This window comes from Poromitra crassiceps (genome assembly GCF_964638095.1).
Source record: "Poromitra crassiceps genome assembly, chromosome: 18".
Lineage (NCBI taxonomy): Eukaryota > Metazoa > Chordata > Actinopteri > Beryciformes > Melamphaidae > Poromitra > Poromitra crassiceps.
In genome coordinates, this window is record NC_139636.1 from 25,041,117 (window position 1) to 25,066,038 (window position 24,922).

Consider the following 24,922-nt stretch of genomic DNA (forward strand, 5'->3'; position numbering starts at 1 on the left):
GTACAGATTTGGTACCCTGTACTTACAGGGTAAATTCACTTATTGTACCCCGTGCTTACCCTGTAAGTACAGGTGTGATACCCCATACTTATCCTGTAAGTAGAGATTTGGTACCCTGTACTTACAGGGTAAATTCACTTCTTGTACCCCGTACTTACCCTGTAAGTACAGGTGTGGTAGCCCGTACTTACCCTGTAAGCACATATCTTATTACCCTGTACTTACAGGGTAATTTGCGGGCTGTATTCTAAAGCGTTACCCTATTGTGAAATATTGTGATAACAAGGTTGTGACTTACTGGAAGTGCTGAATATTGTATCATCCAGTTGTATAATCCAGTTGAGACCAGACCACATGCGTCTTTGAGGTCTTATCCACGTTTGTCATGGCTCATACTGTTTGTGTTTATATAATTGTGTTCCCTGTAGTACATTCCAGTCTTCCATTTCATTTCATGTCCCCATACACAGCATGCACAAACCCATACAATGACTACACACACACACACACACACACACACACACACACACACACACACACACACACACACACACACACACACACACACACACACACACACACACACACACACACACCAGTATGGGCCCCAGTGAAACTGAAAGGCATATGGACCAAAGCCAGGGTAGACAGAACTGAGTCATATTGATATGAATCATATGCACCGCTCATAAGGGACAGCTGCTAGTAAGACAAGACACACACAAACATAAGCCCCGTGCCAGCATACAAGCACTCTCACATATCACTTGCAGCCACACACATGCAAGTATGGACATGTTTGACTGTACAACATGTCATGTGAAGCAGTATGGACATGTTTGACTGTACAACATGTCATGTGAAGCAGTATGGACATGTTTGACTGTACAACATGTCATAATAAGCAGTATGGACATGTTTGACTGTGCAGCATGTCATGTGAAGCAGTATGGACATGTTTGACTGTACAGCATGTCATGTGAAGCAGTATGGACATGTTTGACTGTACAACATGTCATGTGAAGCAGTATGGACATGTTTGACTGTACAACATGTCATGTGAAGCAGTATGGACATGTTTGACTGTACAACATGTCATGTGAAGCAGTATGGACATGTTTGACTGTACAACATGTCATGTGAAGCAGTATGGACATGTTTTACTGTGTACAACATGTCATGTGAAGCAGTATGGACATGTTTTACTGTACAACATGTCATGTGAAGCAGTATGGACATGTTTGACTGTACAACATGTCATGTGAAGCAGTATGGACATGTTTGACTGTACAGCATGTCATGTGAAGCAGTATGGACATGTTTTACTGTACAACATGTCATGTGAAGCAGTATGGACATGTTTGACTGTACAACATGTCATGTGAAGCAGTATGGACATGTTTGACTGTACAACATGTCATGTGAAGCAGTATGGACATGTTTGACTGTACAACATGTCATGTGAAGCAGTATGGACATGTTTGACTGTACAACATGTCATGTGAAGCAGTATGGACATGTGTTACTGTACAACATGTCATGTGAAGCAGTATGGACATGTTTTACTGTACAGCATGTCATGTGAAGCAGTATGGACATGTTTGACTGTACAACATGTCATGTGAAGCAGTATGGACATGTTTGACTGTACAACATGTCATGTGAAGCAGTATGGACATGTTTGACTGTACAACATGTCATGTGAAGCAGTATGGACATGTTTGACTGTACAACATGTCATGTGAAGCAGTATGGACATGTTTTACTGTGTACAACATGTCATGTGAAGCAGTATGGACATGTTTTACTGTACAACATGTCATGTGAAGCAGTATGGACATGTTTTACTGTGCAGCATGTCATGTGAAGCAGTATGGACATGTGTTACTGTACAGCATGTCATGTGAAGCAGTATGGACATGTGTTACTGTACAACATGTCATGTGAAGCAGGGGTAAGCTCAGGCTGTCGGCAGCATTCACCACACACCGAGATGCAAAGCCTTTCTCCAGCTGCACGTGGTTGGTGACACTCTTCGAACTGGACTCATATTTTCAATAGTTTGTTAATTAGACGTGCCACATCATTTGAAAATGAGGAACAGGTTTTGCAATACAGTAGCTTGTAAAATGTACACATGTGAGAGAGATGACATATTGTACCTTTTAGGTGTGCTGCTGCTGTGTCTTATTGTGCATTATGTGATGAATGAGGGTCGCTTAGGAAAATACAAAGAACATTTGTAAAAAAATATATATAAAAAGATTGTGGATTCCACACATATCTTTCAGCATTTTAGCATTCAGTCAGCCCCGGGAATTGGATTGGCATTATGAGGGTGTAGGTATTGTTTGACACTACATCTTGGAGGCTCATTAATGTGACTTAGAAATGTCAAAGACTCATCCGAGGTTGTGGTGAGCTTCTCACTGAGTAACTAAAGCTTTTGCGCGCAGGTGAGAGAGTGACAGGTATGTAGGAGTAGACAGACAAAATGCCCACACACCGGCTGCACTTGCACATCAAAACATACATTTATTATTACCGGTAGGTGTAGAAAACCACCTGATGCTATAGGCAGTTGTTCTGATCCTTCTAGCCGAGGATAATGATAGCGGTAGTCTTATGCCCCTTTCACACTAACGACCAGGGTTACTTGACCCATGTTCAACCCTTCTTTTGTCAATTCACACCAATTGGGTATGCCTACATTAGGCTGTTTTGAATGGATTCGCACTTAGTTTGCACCTACTGTCCACACACTGTTCCTCTGGTTTTGAGCCCCAAAGACAGAGGCTCCAGACCCTGTTTGCCTGCCCTATACCCCTACCCTAACCCTAACCCTAACCTGGGAGAGATGCATAACAATTAACAACATTAGCATAACACATAACAACCTGGGTGGAGCCATTCACACTGAAATCAACCCGGGTCTGACCCTGGTCCGGTCAGAAGGGTTAATTAACCCTTTCAGGCAGAACATCAACCAGGGAATAACCCTGATTGGACTTCTGTGTGAAAAGGGCATTACTGACAACCAGTGGTTGTTCATTAATACCAACCACTTTTTTTAATCCCAATCCTGTGCCGGTGATATTATTTGTGATATTATTATTAAATGGCAAGATTGCAGCCATGCCTGCTTCTGTTTAAACTTCCGACCAGAGGGGCGGTATGGAGCGCTATGATGGCTGGAAGGTTTGGTAAAGTTATTCATTAGCAGCATCGAGCTTTCAAACCCCGGTGGATCTAATCAATGAAGAATTCTGTGTTGGTAGGAGCCTTTGAAATGTCTCGCGACACTTGGAAGACGAGCATATTGACATTTTCCGCTGCTTGGGACTTTTTTCTTAGCGCTTCATACATTCGTATAAGGGACTGTGGAGGGGAAGACGACACAGTTCTGAAAGGGGCTACTGCACCCCCCCCCTCCCCCCGTACATAACCATCAAAACCCTGGAAAACCCTAATATCTAATCATCTCTCACACATCCATGAAACCCTCAAAAGGCACAACGCCTCCAAAATTCCTCAGTCCTCAGGGTGCGGTGGGGAGCTGATGTTCACCCACACACACACACGTGCTGTGTTTTTCTTAGAGGGAGGGTTGGGAGCAAATGTTTAGCGTATGCGATGATGACATGGGTATGTGCCTCTGAGTTGCCTTTGACTTTCTATGAATGAGAGTGGGAGACATCCAGTCTGTGTCAGGCACAGAAGCAGCCAGCCTCTCAGACAAATCGTAAATTAACAGTGCCAGTTTGTGTGCACGTGACTCATCTCACACCTGTCAGAAGAATGCATCAACAAGAGAGCTGTGCGCAAGTGTGTTTGTGCGTATGAATGTGATAATATCCCCTTTGTGAGGAGAAGGAAAATTGCTCACTGTTGTGATTCATGTGAATGCCAACCGCAAAAGAATTGAATGGAGTTGGATTCTTCTTAGGAATGTTCCTCAAATTCACACAGACAAAATGCACAGCAATCTGTGATGACAAAAAGGATGTCAGGAAAATAGGGCTCGAAGTAATAACAAAACACATTTATGTATTTCTGAACATTTGCTACTGATATAACACTTGCAGTGGCGAAGGGTAGTCATCACAGGGCCCAGTGCTAGCAATTTTGACAGGGCCCCCTAGTAGGCTACATGCTAGTTACAAAGTACACACACACACAAGCAACGCACACACACAAGCAACGCACACACACACCATTAGACACAGCAGGCTATATATATATTTTACCAACATGTGTTGGATTTTACAATTGAATGAGTTACTTAAGCTATTGTATGGGGGAAATAGAGAGGTCATAGAGCAAGCTATCAGAACCATGGACAGCACTCTGACACCCGGTAACAGACAGTATTTAAGCAGCACCTGAGAGCAGAGGACCTGTCTCTTTCACTGTGGTTCTGAAATGACCGCTGATTTTAACATGTTTAATGTTGATGAATGCTGATTTTATGTTGAATAAGCATAGCATTTTGTTAAAGTTTGCTACTGACTATTTTACAAATAAATAAATAAACAAATAAATAAATAATATACTAATACTAACACTAATAATAATAATAATAATAATGCATGACAGAGATGGCTTTGCCTTTCGAAGGCATATAGCAAATGGCACCACTTTAGATCTAATGTGTGTTCTTATTTGAACACAGGTGTATTTCTGGGGTGGCAATTTGAGTCATTTGCAAGGACCCGTTCTCTGCCCAATACGTTGTTGGAGCCTGCTCTCTCCATGGGCCCCTCTACCCCAGGGGCAACTGCACTGTCTGCACTGTCTATATTTACACCCCTGAACATTAGAAATCAGATTTTGTGGACATTTTGATTCCATCTTCGACTAATATCTGTGCAAGATTTCACTGTTATTCTAAGCACTAGGCTGCATGTGCCTGAAATATCTCTTTGATCGTAGATCAAAATGTAATGTTTGTTTCCTGACCTTTGATGTGACGTACACCATAGTGACAAGGGAGCCTTGGAGACAGAAAAGGGAAAGGAGAGTTGCCGGGAAACTGTAGGCCGTGCATGGTTGTCTCAGAGGGCCGGGGTCACGGAGGATGTGTGCCGTGCATGGTTGTCTCTCAGAGGGCCGGCGTCACAGAGGATGTGGGTCTGGGGGGCAGGACAACAGGAGACTGCTCACTGCTCACGGGATGTTTAAAGGATCGCAGTGGCAAACAGCATGATTTTAATTCCACTTGAGCGGCTCGCCGTCCCAGCAGGCGTGCCACCTCCACCGGCTTGGCTTTATGGGAACACTGGGGTGAGTGGGCTCTGTGCTGTGCATTCTTCACAGCGGCGTGTGATTAAATGCACAGCAGCAAGACCCATCTCTGGACACTGGGCTACTGTTGCCCCATCTCCTGCCTCCTCTGATCATAGAGGCTGCATGTGCGCCTCTATGATTGCTTGACCACAGAATGCCCTTAGAATCTACTTATCTAACTGCAATTGAGTAAGGTTTTCATAAGTTGTAGAGAACATGCTCATTTTTAGCAAGCGCAGAGGACACTCCGAGAGGTCCTTCTACATTTAAAGCCAGACAGAAATTTGCACCCAGTTGTTAAACTGTCTGGGCGGCGTCTTTGGCTCTGTAAACATCCCAAAGTGCATTTTCACATGCGGCCTATCCATTCTGCAGACTGAGGAGAAAACAGAAGGAAAGAGGAGAGGAGCTGGAGAGAGGTGAACATAGAAGAAGGAGAGACATGTTGCCTTTAATTCTGTTTGACTTGGCTAATTATGACTGTCAATTGAGGGAGACGGGGAGGGAGCATGGGCTGCATGTTTGGAGTGAACCTGATCACGTTTGCTGTGAAAGGGTTTGTGACTCACTGGCTCCAGGCTCCCAATCCTCGTCTGCTTTCCAGAGCGTTCTGCACTCAGCCTCTCTTAGTCAGGCAGCCAAACACAAGGCCTGTGAGTCATGCCTTTACCGTCACTGTGTCCACATAAAAAGAAGAACAAATAATCAATAACAATCCACACGGACATATAACACGCTGCATGTGAATTGTCTTCATTCACAGACTTTGTCGGAAGGTGGGTCAGGTTTTGCACGTCAAATTAATCTTAGGGTTTGATGTCTTGGCTTAGACTCTTTCAAGGTGATATAAAACAATAACAAAGAATTACAGTACATTCAACTTTAGATCTAGGCCAATGGTTCTCCTCAAACCTTTTCACATCAAGGACCCGAAACGGACCAATTTTTTTTTTTACAAAAAGTGTATGAAGCCCATGACCAAAATAGTCATACATTCTGTCATTGTGTAACTGATGGATGTAATAATAAATAATTCCCCTGGCAGTGTCTGGGTAGTGTAGAGGTAAAAGCACTACCACCGTGGGGCCACGGAGTCCCGGGTTCAATTCCCGGCAGCGGTACTTCCGGCTTGGTCAGACGTTCCTACAGACACAATTGGCCATGTATGCGGGTGGGATTAAGCGGCTGGGGTATGAGCCCTGGTCGCTGCACTAGCGCCTTCTCTGGTCGGTCGGGGCACCTGTTCGGGGGAGGGGAACTGGGGGAATAGCGTGATCCTCCCACGTGCTACGTCCTATCGGTGAAACTCCCTGGTGTCAGGTGAAAAGAAGCGACTGGTGACTGCACATGTATCGGAGGAAGATACTAGTCTACAACTCTCCCCAGATCGGCAGATGTGGTGGAGCAACGGCCGGGATGGAAATTGGCCAACTAACTAACTGACTAAATAAATAAATAACCTTTTTTTCTGGGGACCCCAGAACCACTGATCTCTGCAGTCTTGATACTGAAGGGAAAAGGCAGAACAACATCAAGTAAAGAACTCTATTGTGAAATGGGAAGTAGGCTATAGAGTAGCCTAATCTAAGGCAGTTTACTTAGGAAAACATTGTGCTGCTAATCAAACAAAGTCAAGAGGCTATCTTGTTTAAATTGTTGCAATGATACTGGCAAGGTGACAGGGTGGCCAAACTATCCAGAAGCCAGCTGTGCCCACAAACATCTGCCCTGCTGCTGAGGTGCCCTTGAGCAACACCTCCAGACTTTCTACACAGGGAGTATAGGCAAATAAAGAACAACAACAATATTATTAAATACTAACCGAAATTGCTGACTGTGCCTTTAGTGAGCAGCAGGACTGCTTACTGGCATGCCTCAAGTGAAACCTCATCCAGAGATGATATAATGAGAGGAAGAATGCCTCTACAGTGACCAAAACTAGCCTCGGAGTGACTTTTCGCCCCAGCTGCTGAAATGAAAGCGATCCGCGTGTCCACGTGTTTGTGTCATTTCCATGTCATTAGAATATGTAAGCCGGGCGCGCCTATCGGTCCGAGGCTGGCTGGGAAAGCGAACTCTATTTGTCAGAGAGGGGGGGTTTGAAGAGCAAATGGGAGAGCCCGGCGTCTTTAACCCCGCCCCCGCAGACACGTTGCCTTGGGAGAAGCAACACGGGCCGCTGAATCGCATTGCTGCTTCACTCACTCACACTCACACACACACACGCACACACACACACACACACACACACACACACACACACGCTCACTCACACACACACGCACGCACATACTGCTCAGCACATCAGCTGCTGTCCACCGCCCGGAGTCTGTTGGATTACCTCTGAACAAAGAAGAGTGCGATTCACTCCATCCCGGTAAGGTCGGTACCTTCAACATATACATGTAGGCTATCCTTCAAATATCCTAATGGGGAGAAATAAAATAATCTGATATTTTTTATTTCAACAATAAGAAATCATCTAGAGGAATGTCGCACCGCCGCACCGTTATGATGATAGCCGTGTTTGACCAAAAAATGAGTTGGGCTACATTATTGTGGGAGCGTTTTAGATAAGCTAATTAGACAAAACGATGTAAATTAGACATGTATCCTACCGTGAGAAATAATCATATCGGTGCTTCTGCTAATAAAAATGTAACAATGTAGCCTGTGCTGCTAAATTTACTATAGGAAGAGTCTATTGTGTCTCTCTTGCCCAACTGCTTTTAAGTGGATTTTGTCGGGTAGATCTATCTTATTTCATCGTTTCTTTTCTGTGGATGTTATTGAGTGAAGTTAATGATATTGGAGCTCGCCGTGAAGGCAGATGTTCAGCAGCGTTTTTAGCATGGGAATGAATGGGCGCTACTGTTTGTGGTGGACATCTGTGGGCTATTCATGTGCCCCACCTACACAGGTAGGCGGCCTAGTAGTCTGACTGTATCAGGCTGTTTAGAAGAAAGGGGGATTTGAAAAACGTGTAAAAACAGATGCTGTTATCACTTGAACGTGGGCCTGTAGCCTACAGCAGTCATCTGAATTTTCCATCGGCAGGAATGTAAGAAAGAATGCATGCGGTGTTTGCAAAGGCCCAGTGAGGTTTAATGGTCAAATGAAATGACTGCTGTATAAAAAAAAAACAGTGGTTGCGCTGCGCAAAATGGAACAATTAAGTTACAGATTAGTTGTTTGAGATGTTTGGTTCTCTGTAGTGTTGTGTGTGTGTGTGTGTGGGGGGGGGGGGGGGGAGGTGTAGGGAGTTTCACAGAAGAACACATTGCTATGCCTAATTAAAAAGTAATATTCCACAAGAGTTCAGTTTGAAAAGGATACATGCATTACAACACAAGAAGGCATTGAGCATGACCTTATATTACCTTTTTTGCCCAATTGTGTGGTAACCTGTTCACACGCCTACCTGTTCCTCTTTGTAGGTCTTTTGTTTTCACTAAAGTGGATGCTGTGGTCGAGCGAGCCACATTATAGGGTGTAATTAGAAACATCCGAATCCTTTTCTTGTTACATAGTAGCCTGACTCCACCAGACGGGGGCGGCATTGTTCCACAAATTCACAATCCACCTCAGTCTGGCCCTGGCCTCAGAGATGCATTCAAACCGGCCGCCACACAGGCGCACCAATCAGCGTGAGCTAGGGGCGGGCTGTGGCGAGACCGGGTGTGACGCCACCGAGAGGCGCCTCTGCGTTTGTAGTTCTTTCACTATTCAACATGGCGGCGGCTACCGAGGCTAGCTCCAGTGTGCTAGTCAAACATTCTATTCAAAACAATAAGCTAACATAAACGTTAAACACTTGATCTTACAGTGAGTACGAAACCGTAACTGTATTGCTGTAATGTTATCAACTATGAACGTTAGTAAACAAGACATTGTTGTAGAATTTGGGGAGATAGCCCTGACCGCTAGGCTGGGATAACTTATTAGCTGTAAGGCTGTAATGGCTAACGGCTAGCCATTCACGCAAGTCACACAAACACAAAGCCCTTCTCACTCTCACCACAGCCCAGTAAACATGCAATCTGTTCAACCATAATTTTTGTTCCAAATCGAAATAAATCATAACGTTAATCAAAATGCCACTGAATTATTAGCTAATCAACACAGAACTGCAAAGATCAGTGTGATGTATTGTCCCTTTACTGCTAGCTGAAGTGTATTCTGCTATGATTTGAATGTTGGCTGCTGTTTAATAAACCACGTTAACTCACGTTGGTGTCCGAGTGACATATTATGTTATACAGGCGAGATTAAAGATCTCAGGATACAATACAACAATCAGTTTATCTGATATTTTCCCCCGCTTGCATAAATTATACTGTGAAGTGTGAATATAGCTCTAGCATATAGTAGTCCTATATGTCTGATATTTTGGAGCTGTTATTCGAGAAATTGGTTTATCGATAGAACATACCGGTAGCTTAAGATTTTGCACTTGTACTTTAGATAGGGGGTAAACAAACGTCATGGGAGCCAATACTAGGAATACGGTATATCAACAAGGAACCATTCTTAAAGTTAGAGATTATATCCAAATACATGCTGCATGGTGTAACCAGGGTGTTTTTCCTCTTCTCTGTTGACGTCCTCTGGGCTCCAGGCAGCTCCCTTTCGCAGATTCATCTGACAACATCTTTATGCATTTACATCGTCTTATCATTTGACCCAATCGTGCCTCAAGACCAGCAGATTATGTAACAACAACACCACACACGGCCGTCATTTCTCCGTTTAGTTTATTATTACAAAAGTAAGCAAATAACATTCTCCAGTCATGCGTAAATATCTACCATTCCACTGACACATATGCTAAAATTCACCAGTTAAATAGTAGCGTTAAATCATTATATTGTATCAAAGCATTTGGTTGTTGCCATGATCATAAAGGCTAGAGAGCGTTGCGTCTCCATGACGTTAGCCGTCCAGGGTGCGTGCCACTCGGTGTCATATCGTGTCATCAGTTCCCTGAAGAAACGAACAACGATATGTGTTATGAATGAATCGCTGTTAACGTTAACATTAATCATCAATCATCAGACGTAGCACCCCAACCTCCAAATGTTGCTATCGTTAGCGTAACATCAGTTAATCCAATCAGTTACATTTAACGTGCAAAATGGCCTACCTGCACTTCATCCTCAGTCAGACATCTGCAGTAATTCTTCTTTCTTTTGGCAAATTGAATAGTCAATGGTTGCACCCAATATTCACCTTACAAAAACAGCAAAAAATCTGCGACCTCCATGCTAACTATTAGCAATTGTAGTCCTAGCTGATCAGGCGCTGCTACGTCATGAAGGGAAGTCGATCTGATTGGTTGGCGCTGGCAAGCCCAGACGGTGACAGACAGACGGTCCATCCAATCACCTGCCTAGTAGCTTGAAAAAAGTGACCGCCCTCTTCAGCAATGTAGTTTGGCCGAATCCAGATGGATGTTGTTTGTGAAACAGATATTTGAAGCAAACTCATCGATCTGGCAGCGTCAGGTTAGTTACATAGAGGCTCTAAAATCACATTTCAAGAGTCATGTCAGGCAATTTAAACTCAAATAAGACAAATACTCCCTGTGCTGAAAATGACATTCTCGCGATATTTATTCATTCAGGGATGCCACCTAGAGTTCATTGAGGATACAAGTAGGATATCTTTTTTTCTACAAGCATTGTAGAACTCTCCCGGAGGCCACGAGGAGTCTATGGCACTGGCGGGATGAGGCTTTATTCACTGGGCAATGTTTCATGTTGTCCATTTAGTAAAACGCTTTATTTTTCACAAGTGTTATTTGTGTTGATTTGAAGTCTCTAGTCTGAGCTATCGGTAGTCATTATGGCAGACCTCCTGCTTCTTTGAATAAACAAACAAGCTAACAATGTTTATGAATGTGTGTGGCGGCAGCAGCCAGCCGGCCACCTGCTATAAGCTGGGTGGGGGAAAATATCTGTGCTGCTGATTTTGAATAGCACCGAAATGAATAGATTTGTTCCAGATCAAATAGGAATTTGGTAACGTGTGCTGTTGTCGTCGTGTGGTGATTGTAGATGAGAATAATTCAAAGAGCCAAGGATTTGAATTCCTGCCGGTAGGAAGTGTGGAGCGTCTGGCTCGGGGAGACGCAGGCTTGTTGGGGGTGTGAAGGTGTTTGTTTTTTATGGCGGCCCCGGCCAGTCTGTGTTTACTGCCTCAGGTGCACACAGGTCGGTGTGGTCCCACTGCCACCATCTGCTCAGCATACTCCACGGACTCTCTGTGCGTCGCTGTTCATCTCCCTTTGCATGATCCACTAGAGCAGTTATCCTCAACCCTTTTCATATCAAGGACCCCTAACGCATAGTAGTCCACATCGGGGCCCTCAAACCTAAATCTGAGTCTTTTTTTTAATAGGATAGGATAGACTTTATTGTCCCAGTGGGAAATTAGCCTTGGACATCACAGTGTGCAGTACAAGTTTTGTCCAGAATTCCACGGCTGTCTGTATTGTAGGCAGATAGATGACAAGAGAAACTATGATCAAAACAGTCATTCTTCTACATTCTGTAATTGTGGTCACTTCTTGTAAATTAAATAATGCTGAACCCCTGGAACTCCCATCAAGGACCCCTGGTGGATCCCGGGCCTCAAGATGAGAACCACTGCACTAGAGGAGAGCAGGGTTTTTAGATTGAGCTGCATTTATCTGATGCTCTTATTCAAAGTAGCCTACTCGAGTGTCCATCTTGTTTGTGTTGTTGTTGCAATATCCTAACCGTGGCTTTCTCTCCGTCAGGTCAGTGATGGTCAGTGCTGGTTAGAGCCTGCAGCCCAGGATGTCTGCTACAGATTCGGACAACTCCATTGACTGGCTGGCTAGTGACAACGAGGACGAGGAGAGCGAGCGGGAGGCCGACTGCGCCGGGAAGCTTACTAGCCAGACGGAAGAAGCTCCTCCGTCACCCCTGGGCCCTTCTGAGACCAAGGAGGGGGACAGTAGCTGGAGCCAGGTCAGCCGGGGGCGTCCCTCCAGCTGCACAGACACATGGGACAGGGACACCTTCAGACTGTGTCAAACGCAACGAGGAGGAAAACCCAAACACGATAAAAACACCCCGCAAGCACTGAAGAGGCCTCATGGCTCCACGGTGGAGGAGCGCAAGGAACGCCAACTCTTTTCCAACCAATCGGAGAAAGAGCGGAATTTCACCCGTAAGGTGAGGAGGACCTCAGTGACTCACGTTTGGATGATGACAGTGCGAGCAGAACTAGAGTTTATCACCTACAGTAGATCAAGTTCCTTATTGGTTCTAGTGTGCTTCATGCCAGTAACAACCCTCCCCAGCTCCTCCACTAGCATTAGTCATACTTTTCGCACGAATTGCTGAGTTGTTCCCTCATCCTCCAATCACAATGAAACACGAGAACTTAAGCGGTGATCTTTTATACGACGCTGGGAGGCAGTTTGTGGAAGCCACTTTGCTATCAGTTTATTGCTATGAACAGTGAAAGGCTTTTGAACAAGTCTAGACAGATAATATATTACCTAGTAGCTACCTAATAAATCAACTCTCTCTTTGTTTTTCAGTGCATGGAGTTACAATGCTACATTCATCCACTGTCTTCAATCTTGAATGGGCTTCGTTCAGGGAGATACAGACAACGTAAGTCCGCCTTTTAATATCGTTTCTCTGTTGTGCCTTGCAAATATTTCCAATAGGTTCTCAGTTCTGAAAAAAACAACAACAACATTTGAACCAGGTAAACCTAGATCTCTAGAGTCTCTCTCGCTCTCTCTCTCTCTCTCTCTCTCTCTCTCTCTCTCTCTCTCTCTCTCTCTCTCTCTCTCTCTCTCTCTCATGTGGCTCAGAAGAAAACAATAGACTGGATAGACAGCGTGTCACTCTCATGTACACTATTGTTGGGTTTAGGACTATCAAATAACCACAGGTATTTCCTTTGTGTGGTGTCTCTCTACCTTTTTATAACGGAGCCCATTTTGTGCATAGTACAGGTGTGTATAGAGCAGCGCAAGTCGCACTTCCTAAATGGCCAACACATTAAAAAATACACATCTGAATTAATGTGATAGCTACGGGCCATTTTCCTGTAAAGTGGATGCCTGGCAGAGGCATGTGTGAGAACATAGCAGAATGCACACAGTCTCTACCTAAGTCCACCGACACAGTATGCATTACACACGCCTCTTAATAAGGCTTCTGTAAGCATCATGTTCAAGGCAGGCTCTGAAAGTGCTTAGTTTGGGATCCCGGTCAAACCTCAAAAAACCTGGTGTGACCCGACACTTCGTGGCCAAAGAGAGCAGGGAGTCTACTCCCTCTCAGAGACATTTCACACAACCCATCTGCTTGACAGGTTCAGCCATGCTGTCAACACGCTTCATGTGGCTCACGGTAACAACTCCCTGTTTTCCTTTCCCAGGACTCAGCAGTTTCCAGGAGAGCGTGGCCATGGACAGGATTCAGAGGATCATGGGTGTGCTACAGAAACCCTGCACGGGGTAAGTGTCTTCAACATGTCCCACTTATCATAAGGCTGACAGGTTGCCAATCAGGGCTGTAGTGGTGGGTAAACAACATGTCAACTAGCTTTTTAAATAAAACATAGCGTTTTACTCACCTTTTTTTATGGTGGTTTTTTATATGCGGATATACTCGGGCGGCATGACTGTTTTTCAGACGCTGTAGCGGGCTCATCTTTAAGGGTATCGTATGAAACTAGAAGACCCAAGGCATCGATTGGTACCAACCATGTCATGCTAGCTTGTCAGGAAGGGGGCTAGATAACGCACCAAATTCAGGCAACATTTTGGTGAGGGTAAAACTGACATAGCCATTTTCAAAGGATCCCTTGACCTCTCACCTCAATATATCTGCATGAGAATGGGTTCTATGGGCACCCAATCTGGAGAATTTGGTTCTCTGTTACAGGCGATGATGATGATGATGATGATGATAATATAAAATTATATACTTATAGGGATACGTGTTCTAGTCTCATTATAATACTGTATATAGTCTCGTGGGTGACTGGAGTTTAGTTTATCCACCTTTTTCCCAGCATGAGAGAGCTGCTGCAGACATTGTTAGTTTACCCACTTTTTTAACCACCACAGCCCTGGTTGCAATATAGTGATCCTATATCTTTCACTCTATACCAGTTATGTACATTTATGTAGAGAGAGATGGGCTCAATATAGTGAGACATTATATGCCTATGTGCTTGGTCCAGCCGTCTTTCATATATTTTGCTAAAATAGAAAATCTCTGTTTCTTCAAAATGTGGAAATAGACCGGAAAAGCAGAGAAAACTTGTCTATATATATAGCTCCTCTCTCTCTCTATCTCTCTTGCTCTCGCTCTCTCTCTCTCTCTCTCTCTCTCTCTCTCTCTCTCTCTCTCTCTCTCTCTCTCTCTCTCTCTCTCTCTGTTCCTTTTCAAAGTCCAATCAGAATCATCTGAAGTAGCAGGTGCTATTACAAGTGCGAGACATTTTGCATTTTGCGAGCGAGTGGAGAGTCTTAAGTGGCCTCAGACATGTCTGGAACACACGTCTCACAGCGTGTTGCCCGGTGAGGAGCTGCTACCCCCATCATGCACTCAGGATCACTTTACTGCAGATTTCGCTAAACCCCGCTATTACAAGACATCCCATTGAAAAATGCATCCAGCTCCAGTCTGGGCACAGTGCACTTGTGTCCTCCTCCACTGGTCAGACCAGACGGTATAATGGGCCATGATATCACCCCTTTTTAAGAGGAAGGTCCATCTGAAATGATGCTTTACAATCATGTTTTGATTAGGGATGCACCGATATGAAAATTTTGGCCGATAACCGATATTTACCGATGTCGATATCATCTGTATAAAAACACATTTCTATGATAATAAAATTTTGTACATACTGAAAAACACATGTAAACACTGAATTTGAAAAAGTAATGCATTTCTTTATTTCAAAAACATTTGTAAAAGCCCATAAATCATAGATTTACTGCATTATTTCATCTCAATGTGAAGAATTTGGCTGATACCGATAACCGATATTAACATTGCAACATCGGACCGATACCGATATGTTAAAAAATGACTAACATCGGCCGATACCGATATGATTGCCGATATATCGTGCATCCCTAGTTTTGATGCTATGTTCAAGTTATAAAGTAGCAAATGATTCCCATTCCCTCCCTCTCCAGCATCCCATCTTAGCAGGGTCTGCAGTGTGCTGATGGAGTAGACGGTCACTGTGAGACTTTGTATCAAGGTATACGGACATACTGTATATTCGGCAAAGTGCTATAATTTGGCACCGACTAATTGGAGTCCTCACTTAGCAGCTGCTCCCTGCATGTGTGAGACAGAGAGTGGGTGTGGCGGCCGCCCCGCCCCACGCAGACAGCCCGGGCCAGAGAGTGTGAAGGTGGGCTAGCCCCTCGCTCCTCCCTGTGCCTGCTCTCTGTTGCCAGCTGGCAGCCTCTGCAGCAACACAATGGTGGCTAGGATCAAAGTGACTTCATTAGCGCTCACTGTCGCGGATAATCTATCACATGAATTGAACATGCTCTGAATGGAGTATGGCAGGAAGGTTCCTCCTGATCATGTGACATTGGGCTAATCCCCTACCAACCATCTGGTTTTGAGGGGGGGTGGGGGGCGGGGTTAATGGGCATTGTTCTCTGCCCACCTCCGCTGAGCTGCGTCACCGCGGGGAGTTTATTTTCCCTGTGACGCTGTCGAAGACCGCTGTGGCTTATAGGCGTTTATTTTTAGAGGCGAGGAGGAGAACTGCTGTACACCCGGGCCACGTGTGTGAGCGTAAAACATGTGTGAGATGTGCTTCAGTCCATATTCCCCCCGCACATGGAATATGGCCTCTGCTAAGTGCTGAGTGGGCTCTTCTGCGTCTGTTCAAGATGACATGTTTGCTGTGTGGCTGCTTGATGCGGACGATAACGATTGCAGAGAGAACGTTGACGAGATGTTTGCTTGATTGTGCCGTCTCATGCACGCGGATGGCACCGAGCACTAATCAATGTTCTCTCCTTCACTCTCTTCCAGGGAGAAGTATGTCAATATCATTCTAAAAATGGAGGAAATGCTAAAGAGCTGGTTCCCCAATGTAAATCCCCAAGACCAGCTCACCGTCACCCAGACAGAGGAAGCGGCACCTACAAAGAAACTCAAGGTACACATTTGACAAGAGCTGGATTGTTGTGCAACGGGTGAGGCGAACCTGCAGTCAAGAAGAGCAGAAGGCAGTGAGAGAGAGGGACTGAAATATCGTATTATTATTTAATCACAGCTCCGGTACGGGGCAGAGCGGATTAAAATCTATTTTTATAGTTGTGAGGTATTAGAGCAGTCTCAGGTTCACTAAGAACAATGACGGAGGAGAAAAGGTAATTTTGGAGGAGAGTCCCTAAGGGGATAAGAAAGGTCAGAAGACAGTGGAACATTCCTCTGCTTTTAGTAAGTGAGGATTTACTCTGGCTAATCCTGACACACCCTCTTAGAGAAAGGAATTTCATGTACCTTTTGGGGGGCGGGGAGGAGTTATGACACAGGTGCAACCCTAAACTCTGCTCTCTGCTCCTCCACAGCTCTCTCCAGTGACCACGGCCCTGGCCAGCACAGCAGGGAGTCCCGACAGCATCGGTGCTCCTCCGGTGGGTGTGAAAGCCCTGAGGGTCACTGACCTCACTCCCCCTGGAGCCTACTCCTCCGCCAGTAACCCGAAGTGGCTCCACACTTCGCCCGTCTGCTCGGCAGCAGCAGCAGAGCAGGCCCAGGCCGGCCGCAGGCACCCGCCGCCCCCCAGAGACAGGGAGCTAACGCAGGACAACGCCGTGTCCTCCAGCACGGACAGCCACGCTAAGATGGACTCCTTACCCAGAGGCCCTCCTCCGCTGGGCAAAATCAACTCGCCCTGTCTCGAGAGACTCCTCAAGTCTACAGAAAGCATCATCACCCGCAAGGGGACAGGGGCTGTGATGGGCAGCAGCTGGTCCTAGTCCAGACAGAGGGCTGGCTCTCCAGATGCCCCTACAGCAGCCCAGCCCAGCCTTGCCCAACCTGCCAGGAGCCAGTCTAGTCCATTCCAGCCTTCAGGAGAGACGGGAGCCTTCATAAGGGACAGATTCCTTTTCTAACATGGGAGGAGTGTCGGTGAACTCTCTGTGTGTTAGAATCTGCCCTCTCTGACATGACAAGATCGAGTATCTGCTTTAGATCCCTTTTGTTGACGTACTTTATTCCCCCCCTTTTGTTTGCACTCTTATTGAATTGTGTGTGAGAGTTGGGAAGGACAAAATTCACACGCCTGAGATCCACAGAGCGATTTCCAGTGATTTCACAGCTGAATATTGTTCCCCTGGCTTGTAGATGCAATAATCTCACTACTATAATAAGGCGAGGGTTCAGCTTGTTGAGCAGGCGAACAGGCTAGAAGCGAAGCACGCTAGAAATGAGCGTGCGCAGCGCACAATATTTCCAGTATAGTTTGAATATCTGTGAAACAGCCATTTTGCCTGAAAGGGAATGGATTGGAAGAGTAAATTGTGCTGGGAGGGAACATTTCAGATATCCAGACATGTCAGTGGTCTACATAATAGTTGTACTGAAAAATGTGGGTGGAATGTGATGTGTATTTTTTTTTTCTCCTCATGACTCCACTCTTAAGTTTATTGATGTGACTGTTACTCATTTGTATACTTTATATAAATAAGTCTTTTTTGGTACAACTGTTCTACCTCAGCGGGCACCACGTCAAGGTTAGTGGACAGGAATGTGAAGGCTACACTCAAGAGCTGCAGTGAGCCAAACGGCCTCTGGGGGGCGAAGTGGAGTGTACCAGTTGTTGGGGTTGTACAAACGGAGGATGCTCTCTGCATGGGGATGCTCTTGTGGCCTGACTGGTGCCATTGTAAAGAATGTCAACTGCAGATGTCTTTCCAGTCTCCCAGTAGAAGGCATACAGTGCCTGTAACGTCAAGCTGTGCCTGTACGCTGGTATAATAAAGAGAGAGAACCGTTTAGAATACCTGATCCTCTGTCGGATGTACAAATCAGGAATTCTCAAATCTCCTGCCATTTCCTGTAGTAAATTATTAAAATCTTGCCAACTACTTTCTGTGGTCGAGTAGAACAACTCTTACTTTGCCACAGAACTGGACAGTATGTTAGACCAGCAGAGAGGGACATGGTATTTCTCTGTGTAAATGTTTCAAAAAAGGTTGATTTACCCTGAAAAGTGGCCTTTATAGTGTGAAATTTTATACTTTCAAAATAAATGTGGTTATATTTGTTTGATGCAAAATGACTGCAGATTTTTCTTTTCATTTGAATTTGCTGAACATCATTCTATTAAGTTGAATTGTAAACCATGCTGTCATTTCTGGTATTTGGATATTTATTGTGGGTTTCTTCTTATTTGCCCCTTAAAACCTACTGATGGAGAAGAGCAAATGACGGTAAATTCCACGAATTCACGAAAATACCATCTGCATTACCAAAAAGAACCCGAGTCGCTAATTGTAAATCACTCCTAAGTTCTAAAAATGGGTCAATGAACACTGAGGAGAAGGTCTCAAATGATTTATATCGGGATGGTAGGCCAATTATAGGGAGAGACGACAGGACTGAAAGCCACTTCCTGCTGAAAACGGAGAGGCATTGTATGTCTGTTATAGCACATGATGTCATCTTCAGTACTTCAGTATGCTGTACAGAAAGAAAAAATCTCTGCTTTTACAGGGGCACATCATAATGTGACAGTATCACTTCACATTTCTCAGAAAGCATTTTTTTTATTTAAATGGGAGGCCAGATTTTTCTTCTTCTGTAACCATACTCTGATCTGCTTTCTTATATGCCTGTAGAATACAAGACAATGGAGCCCAACAAGTCAAAAAAGAAAAAACAAACAATATATTTTCATTGGAACTCTTATATATACGTAGGCTATAAAACATAGATAGATTTTTTTAAATTTCAGCTATGGGGTGTGGTCTGTGGGGCCACTATATGCAGACTGGTAGAAAATGAGACAAAAATTGACAAAGCTACAACATTTTTATGTTATCTGTGTGATTCGAGACAATTTAATTTGTGGTCCCATTTTCCAGGAGCTTTACCCTGAGCTCGACTAACAGGAAAATATACCCACATTGGCAGTAGAGGTATTCCCTGGCAGCTAGACTTCAGTGGGAGAGGTTGCTGCATGTTCCCAAATCTAAAATTGAATGCTGCCATCTATAGGTGAAGGTGTACATGGTGTAGGTGCGACTTTTCCTTGTCCTTACTCAGGAGATATTACTATCTGTGATATACAAAAAGATTGCTAATAACTTTTATTCAGTAGACAGAGCTAGCATGCTGTATGTGCATTTGAACACTTGAGGAACTATGATATCCCAGCTTTTGGATTCACTTTCAGTCAACCTATGCAGACAGATTTAATTGTTTTCTGTTGCTTTCCCTCCCATTGCGAACACACATATTCATACAGAGAGTGAAAAGGGAAGTTTGTGTGTGTAGTGTGATGTAGAATACCATCAGACAGACTAAAAGCCCAGACAGATAGAATCAAAATAGAGTATGGTGGAGGTCTAGCATTTTTCTCTCTCTCTCTCTTAGAATCACATGAGGGTCACGTGTGCCAGCTCCAGATTAAAAGAGGTGATCGGTGGGATTTAGGGGTCAATTACCCAGACTCCATTGTTTCAGCGTTGCCGCCCCAGATTCCATCTCCCAGGGCAAAGCTAATGGTCTGGACCCACACGCCCAGAGGCCCTCGATCGGCCCTGACAGCATCCGTGTCCACAGACAATTGGCACAGCTTTTGCCTTCCACTTGCCCTCGAAAGAGAAGTTGTCGTTATGAATGATAGGAAGAAGAGCTGCATCAACACTGCATCAACACAGGGGCACCTCCTCCTCGTGCGACTGTCAAAGAGAGCTGGACCAAATCTCAACAACGGTGCACTGATAAAGGTATTTGTGAGCGAGCATGTGATGAGCTAAAGATAAAACTGGATAAAAACAGCTTGGCCAATTTAACCTGAACATGGCAATTTACAATAATGCATATAAGCAGCAAGTGCAAGAAATAGTGTGATTCATTTCCTCGACTATGTGTTTAACTATGTGAGCGCCATCCGAATTATTTGGCAATGCAATAGACCAATCTTTTGAAAAAGGACAAATTGTTATAATGCAACACTTACAACACACACGTCTTTCTGATTCTGATTCTGATTATCAAGGCAGGAAATAAGCATTGCTTCAATTTTAAAGGCTAATCTCTGTTCACTAGTTATGCTTTTATCAATGATTGAGGGCAGAATTCTTTGTCCAGGCGATGTGCAGGCAAAACTACAAAGACTAATCATTAGTGGAAGAGCAGAGATGGGAGTCTTTGCTGAAAGCACTCAAAGGAGTGGGAGAGAAAAAGAGAGGGGAGAGAACAGGTCCATAGTGCCAGTTGCAAAAAGCTGGAAGGAATCATAAATAGATCCTCATTCTCTCAACTACCCTTTCATTGTAAATAGGCCTTGATTTGAGCTCCAGCTGAGTCTGAAATGACAAGGCAGTGCGGTGCTGAATAGCAGCCAAGCTGGCAGTTTGCTCTGCAGGAGTTATTTATAATGTAACTGAAAATCATTTCTTCTTACCGATCTTTCTCCCAGGATCAGAAGGGACAGAGGCAGTCCCCCAAAATAGATCGTCCCAGTACCATCAGATCAGACTATAGATGTGATGATGGCATGATGTCAAAAGCAGTATGAAATTAAGAAAAGGCTCAACTCTTGAAGCCATATAAATGAAAATACTCTGATTAACACAACAGGTAGTGAATAAAGAACAGATAATTATGGCATATTTTCTGCCCAAGCTATGACTCACCCTACCATTTAGCTATGACTCACCTTGTGATTTTTACCCCTGTCCTCCTACCCTTTGGCTGGCATAGTTACTGTACCTGTAGGACCGTTTTAACAGGCACTACCACACACTCATCACACACGTAATAGATAAGTGCTGGAACCATAATGCAGTGAGAGCAGGTTGAAACCCAATTGCATCTGTAATTCTGTAGTAACCCATCTGTAGTAACCCATAGTTTGTAGGTGGAGGCACTTTAAGTAGGAACGGTAATCTTAGCCCCATGTTTTACCTTCCTTTTTTTTTTTTTTTTTTTCTTATTTTAATGTCTTATTCTTTTATTCTTTTACTCTTTTATTCTTTTATCCATTATCCCGCTGCTGGTTTTGTTTATTGTTGATTTTATATTCTTTCACCTACGGGTATGTATGATTTAAACAAATTGTGCAATAGGGCTGTGCAATTGAATGTCTCAGTTGGCATCTCCCCACTGTGTCCTAGTGCAATGCTGTGTCTGTCCTGTTTGTGTTTACTTGTGTTTTTGTAACGCCGGATGTGGCTATGCGCACTTTTTGCCCAAGACAAATTTCCCTTCTGGGACAATAAAGTTCATCTCATCTCATCTCATCATCTCAGATCCATTGGAGTCACAGGGATTTACTCCTCTGTTGCTAAATGCCAAGGCTCAAATGTTTGGACCTCGATGGCGATGAGCAAGAAATCAATGCCAGTCGATTTGCAGGTACAAATCTCTGATCTGCCCATGGAAAATGTGATTTCACGGGTTGTTAAAAGGTGAGAAGAAGATTTGCTCGGGGAACAGCATGCTTCAGAACATTGTGTGAACTTCACAGGCAGAGCAGAGCCAGCCTGCTGCAGATGAGACTGAGCTGATGCCTGCAAAGCTAGAAATGTGCTCATTATGTGATTATGAATTATACAGTTGATTCATTCACGCCCTGCAGAGATAATGGTCTCATTCGTCAGGGTGGTGGGCACTTTTAATTGAGAAACCTGTGGACCCAAAATATCCCCATTATTATTTATTATAGGAGGGCAGGGTGGTGATCAAACCACCTCCATGAAATCCACACTGCTATTGGGAGCTTCCTGGGTTTCTAATGAGAAGTCTAAGTGATACGATTTTGCATAACCAGTGGCGAAGTCTGGTCAATCATCTTGTTGGCCTTGGTTCATCAGAGAATAGAATAACACCTGTACCATGGAAACATGATATTTTCTAGGACACATTACAAACCAGTTTCTTTGGTTTATTATGTATTATTTATACTTTCATTTAATGATGTAGACGAATCAACATAAGGAAGTTTCTTTTTGATATTGTGGTAGAATATTTCTACCCACCAACAGTCTCCAGATGGCCCCCAAGTACAATGATCCCTAATAAAGGCAGTGGTGGCCTCTGCAGACCAGTCTAGTGTGATATTGATTTCACTGTCTCCAATAGGTTAAACTCAGCCCTTTTAGAAGAAAGGGCCCAGTTCAATGTGCATCTTTGTCATTCTGTGTGTGTTTCCTTCAACAGCAGCATTGATTTTGAATACGTCTGTAAATGCCAGGTATTTGATGTTTCAAACAGTGAAAATGTTCGGTGAATATGGATACTTATTTTTGAAGGAAATTGACATGAATGACGTCAATAGAGGTATGAACACAATGTAGAGGCTAGATTGGAAAAGAGCCATTATTGAAAGGTCTATGAACATATTGGGCTGATTATTGGATTGTAAGCATTTGACTTGAATGAATGAATGAATGAATGAATGATACAGTAGCCAATAGCCATTGAACAATATGCTGTAATTTATAAAAAAAAAAAAAAGCAATTAAATTCAGAAATGCTCCAGCATCCAAGTGTGCTTATAACGGCTTAACATTACATTAGACTATCCTGCATAATGCTTCATTTTCATGGCTTAATTTGTACACCATTTTGAGATGTAGACTATAGGGTGGCGCCTCAGAGACCAATTATGTGAGCGAAGCATCAGTGAACCCTGGTAGCACGACCGGCCGCATACTGTCAGCTAATTACCTGCACTTACTGTTCTAGCAGAGGAGTAGCGCTCGTCCCCGCGGGCTTTGGATCTCCTTGCAACACGCAACCCGAGAGTTGAAAAGGACAAACAAGCAGCATTTGACTTCACTGCATTTGGGACTTTTCAGATCCCTCAGGGTGCATGTAGGCCTACATTCTGTATGGACCTGCATGTCTTTCAAAACGTGTGTTTCTGACAGCAATGTACCAATAACATTGAACCCACAGGGATATTTGGATGTATGATGTGTGCAATAACCTTCTTTAGAAATACATCATTCTCCCTCTCTTCAATGAGGATCATCTATATAGCACACTTATTAAATGTCTAGCACACCTGATACCTCATCCATATTAATTAAGAATAATACTGCAGCTACACTAAAGGCGATAAACATGCAACTGTCTGCCCATAAGCTCGGTCACATCAGCAGCTGCTTCTAGCAGTGGAACTTGACTTTGAAGGAAAGGTTAACCAATCAAATGGCAGGTTTTGCGTTAAAGCAGCATAGATAACTGTGATGGGATTATCCTAAGGAACAGCACCTGCCGCCTCCCTTGGGCCTAATCACACAGGTACCAGGGAAGCAGATGGCCAGGGATGGAGAGTACAGGGGGACCAGACCACCAGCAGGGACAGGCCCCTGCCACTCCATGAGAAACCAAGAGCAAATAGCCGAAATATGCCCCCCCCCCCCTTCATTAAGGCACTTTTCTCAGTACAGGGGCAGACTGTGCTCTTGTAGGTATTATGAATAATGGAAGCAGCCTCCAGGAGCTCATTTCCAGACAGTGATCATCATGCTCTAATGATCACACAGATAAAGTGGGAGGCTGGCATGCATGATTAATAACTGCCCCCCCCCCCAGGTCTGTCTCCAGAGCGACACAACCTCCTATTGTCACCACTCTGCTCCATTCACAGAGCATGGAATCATAAGATCAGAAAAGAAGATGCAGTATTACATGACATCACTGGAGCCAGAGGATGTATTGTCTGACATTGCTGATGCCATACAGAGCTGGTTGTAATTGCTGGCATGGATATAATCTCTATGTAAAATCCGATAGCTAATACATAAATATTTATATAACAGATACGTTGTCCACATAATCAATTCAGCACAAAATGTACTATTTATGAATCAAACATTGTCTCTTTTATGTCAGTATTGTTGCACTTGTTATTTTGCACACCATAATACAGTACTATAAGTCATACTTTGTCTCATATTCACACTCTACGGAACATTTTCAAGCATTGATATTGTCTGTTATGTTTATAGGACCCCTAATTGCTATACAGTGATATCTTTTCTATTTTGTTGTTCTATTTTCCATTTTTCTTGGCTGTACTTGAAGGGAAACATCAGTTTCATGTTACCCTAATGCACCTTATGTAGTGTCCACTAGGTGACACTATTGTGAAAGAAAAATAAATATCACTGGAGAAGGTGCAGCCATTTTTTAAAGCAGGTTTTGTAAGCAGTTTCATTTTTCAACAGGGGGGCATTACATAACTGTTAGGATTTACATTTAGCAGAAAAAATGGTAACACTTTAGAATACAGCCAGCAACGCACAGGGTAAGTACAGGGTACAAAATCTGTACTTACAGGGTAGGCTAAGTACAGGGTAACAAAATCTGCCAGTACAGGGTACAAGATAGGGAATTTACCGCACCCCTGT

The 24,922-nt window shown here is 44.0% G+C and overlaps 1 protein-coding gene across 2 annotated transcripts; it reads left to right on the forward strand.

The window, feature by feature from the left end:
• Positions 1-7,528: 7,528 nt before the first annotated feature.
• ciartb (circadian associated repressor of transcription b) lies at positions 7,529-18,603 on the forward strand. 2 transcript variants are annotated; one of them, XM_083654220.1, is made up of 6 exons: positions 7,529-7,663; positions 12,068-12,488; positions 12,860-12,935; positions 13,714-13,792; positions 16,353-16,479; positions 16,895-18,603. In XM_083654220.1, the coding sequence occupies exons 2-6, from the start codon at positions 12,108-12,110 to the stop codon at positions 17,303-17,305; spliced, it is 1,074 nt and encodes a 357-aa protein (XP_083510346.1). In that variant the 5' UTR covers positions 7,529-7,663; positions 12,068-12,107; the 3' UTR covers positions 17,306-18,603. The 2 variants fall into 2 exon arrangements, with proteins under 2 accessions (XP_083510346.1, XP_083510345.1); XM_083654219.1 differs by having other exon boundaries at positions 7,551-7,668.
• Positions 18,604-24,922: the final 6,319 nt, after the last annotated feature.

Bases quoted from the DNA above. Each gene is read 5' to 3' on its own strand.
- ciartb (XM_083654220.1), top strand. From the start codon at position 12,108: ATGTCTGCTACAGATTCGGACAACTCCATTGACTGGCTGGCTAGTGAC. The intron at 12,936-13,713 runs GTAAGTCCGCCT...TTCCTTTCCCAG, and splicing joins TTCAGGGAGATACAGACAAC to GACTCAGCAGTTTCCAGGAG. The intron at 13,793-16,352 runs GTAAGTGTCTTC...ACTCTCTTCCAG, and splicing joins CTACAGAAACCCTGCACGGG to GGAGAAGTATGTCAATATCA.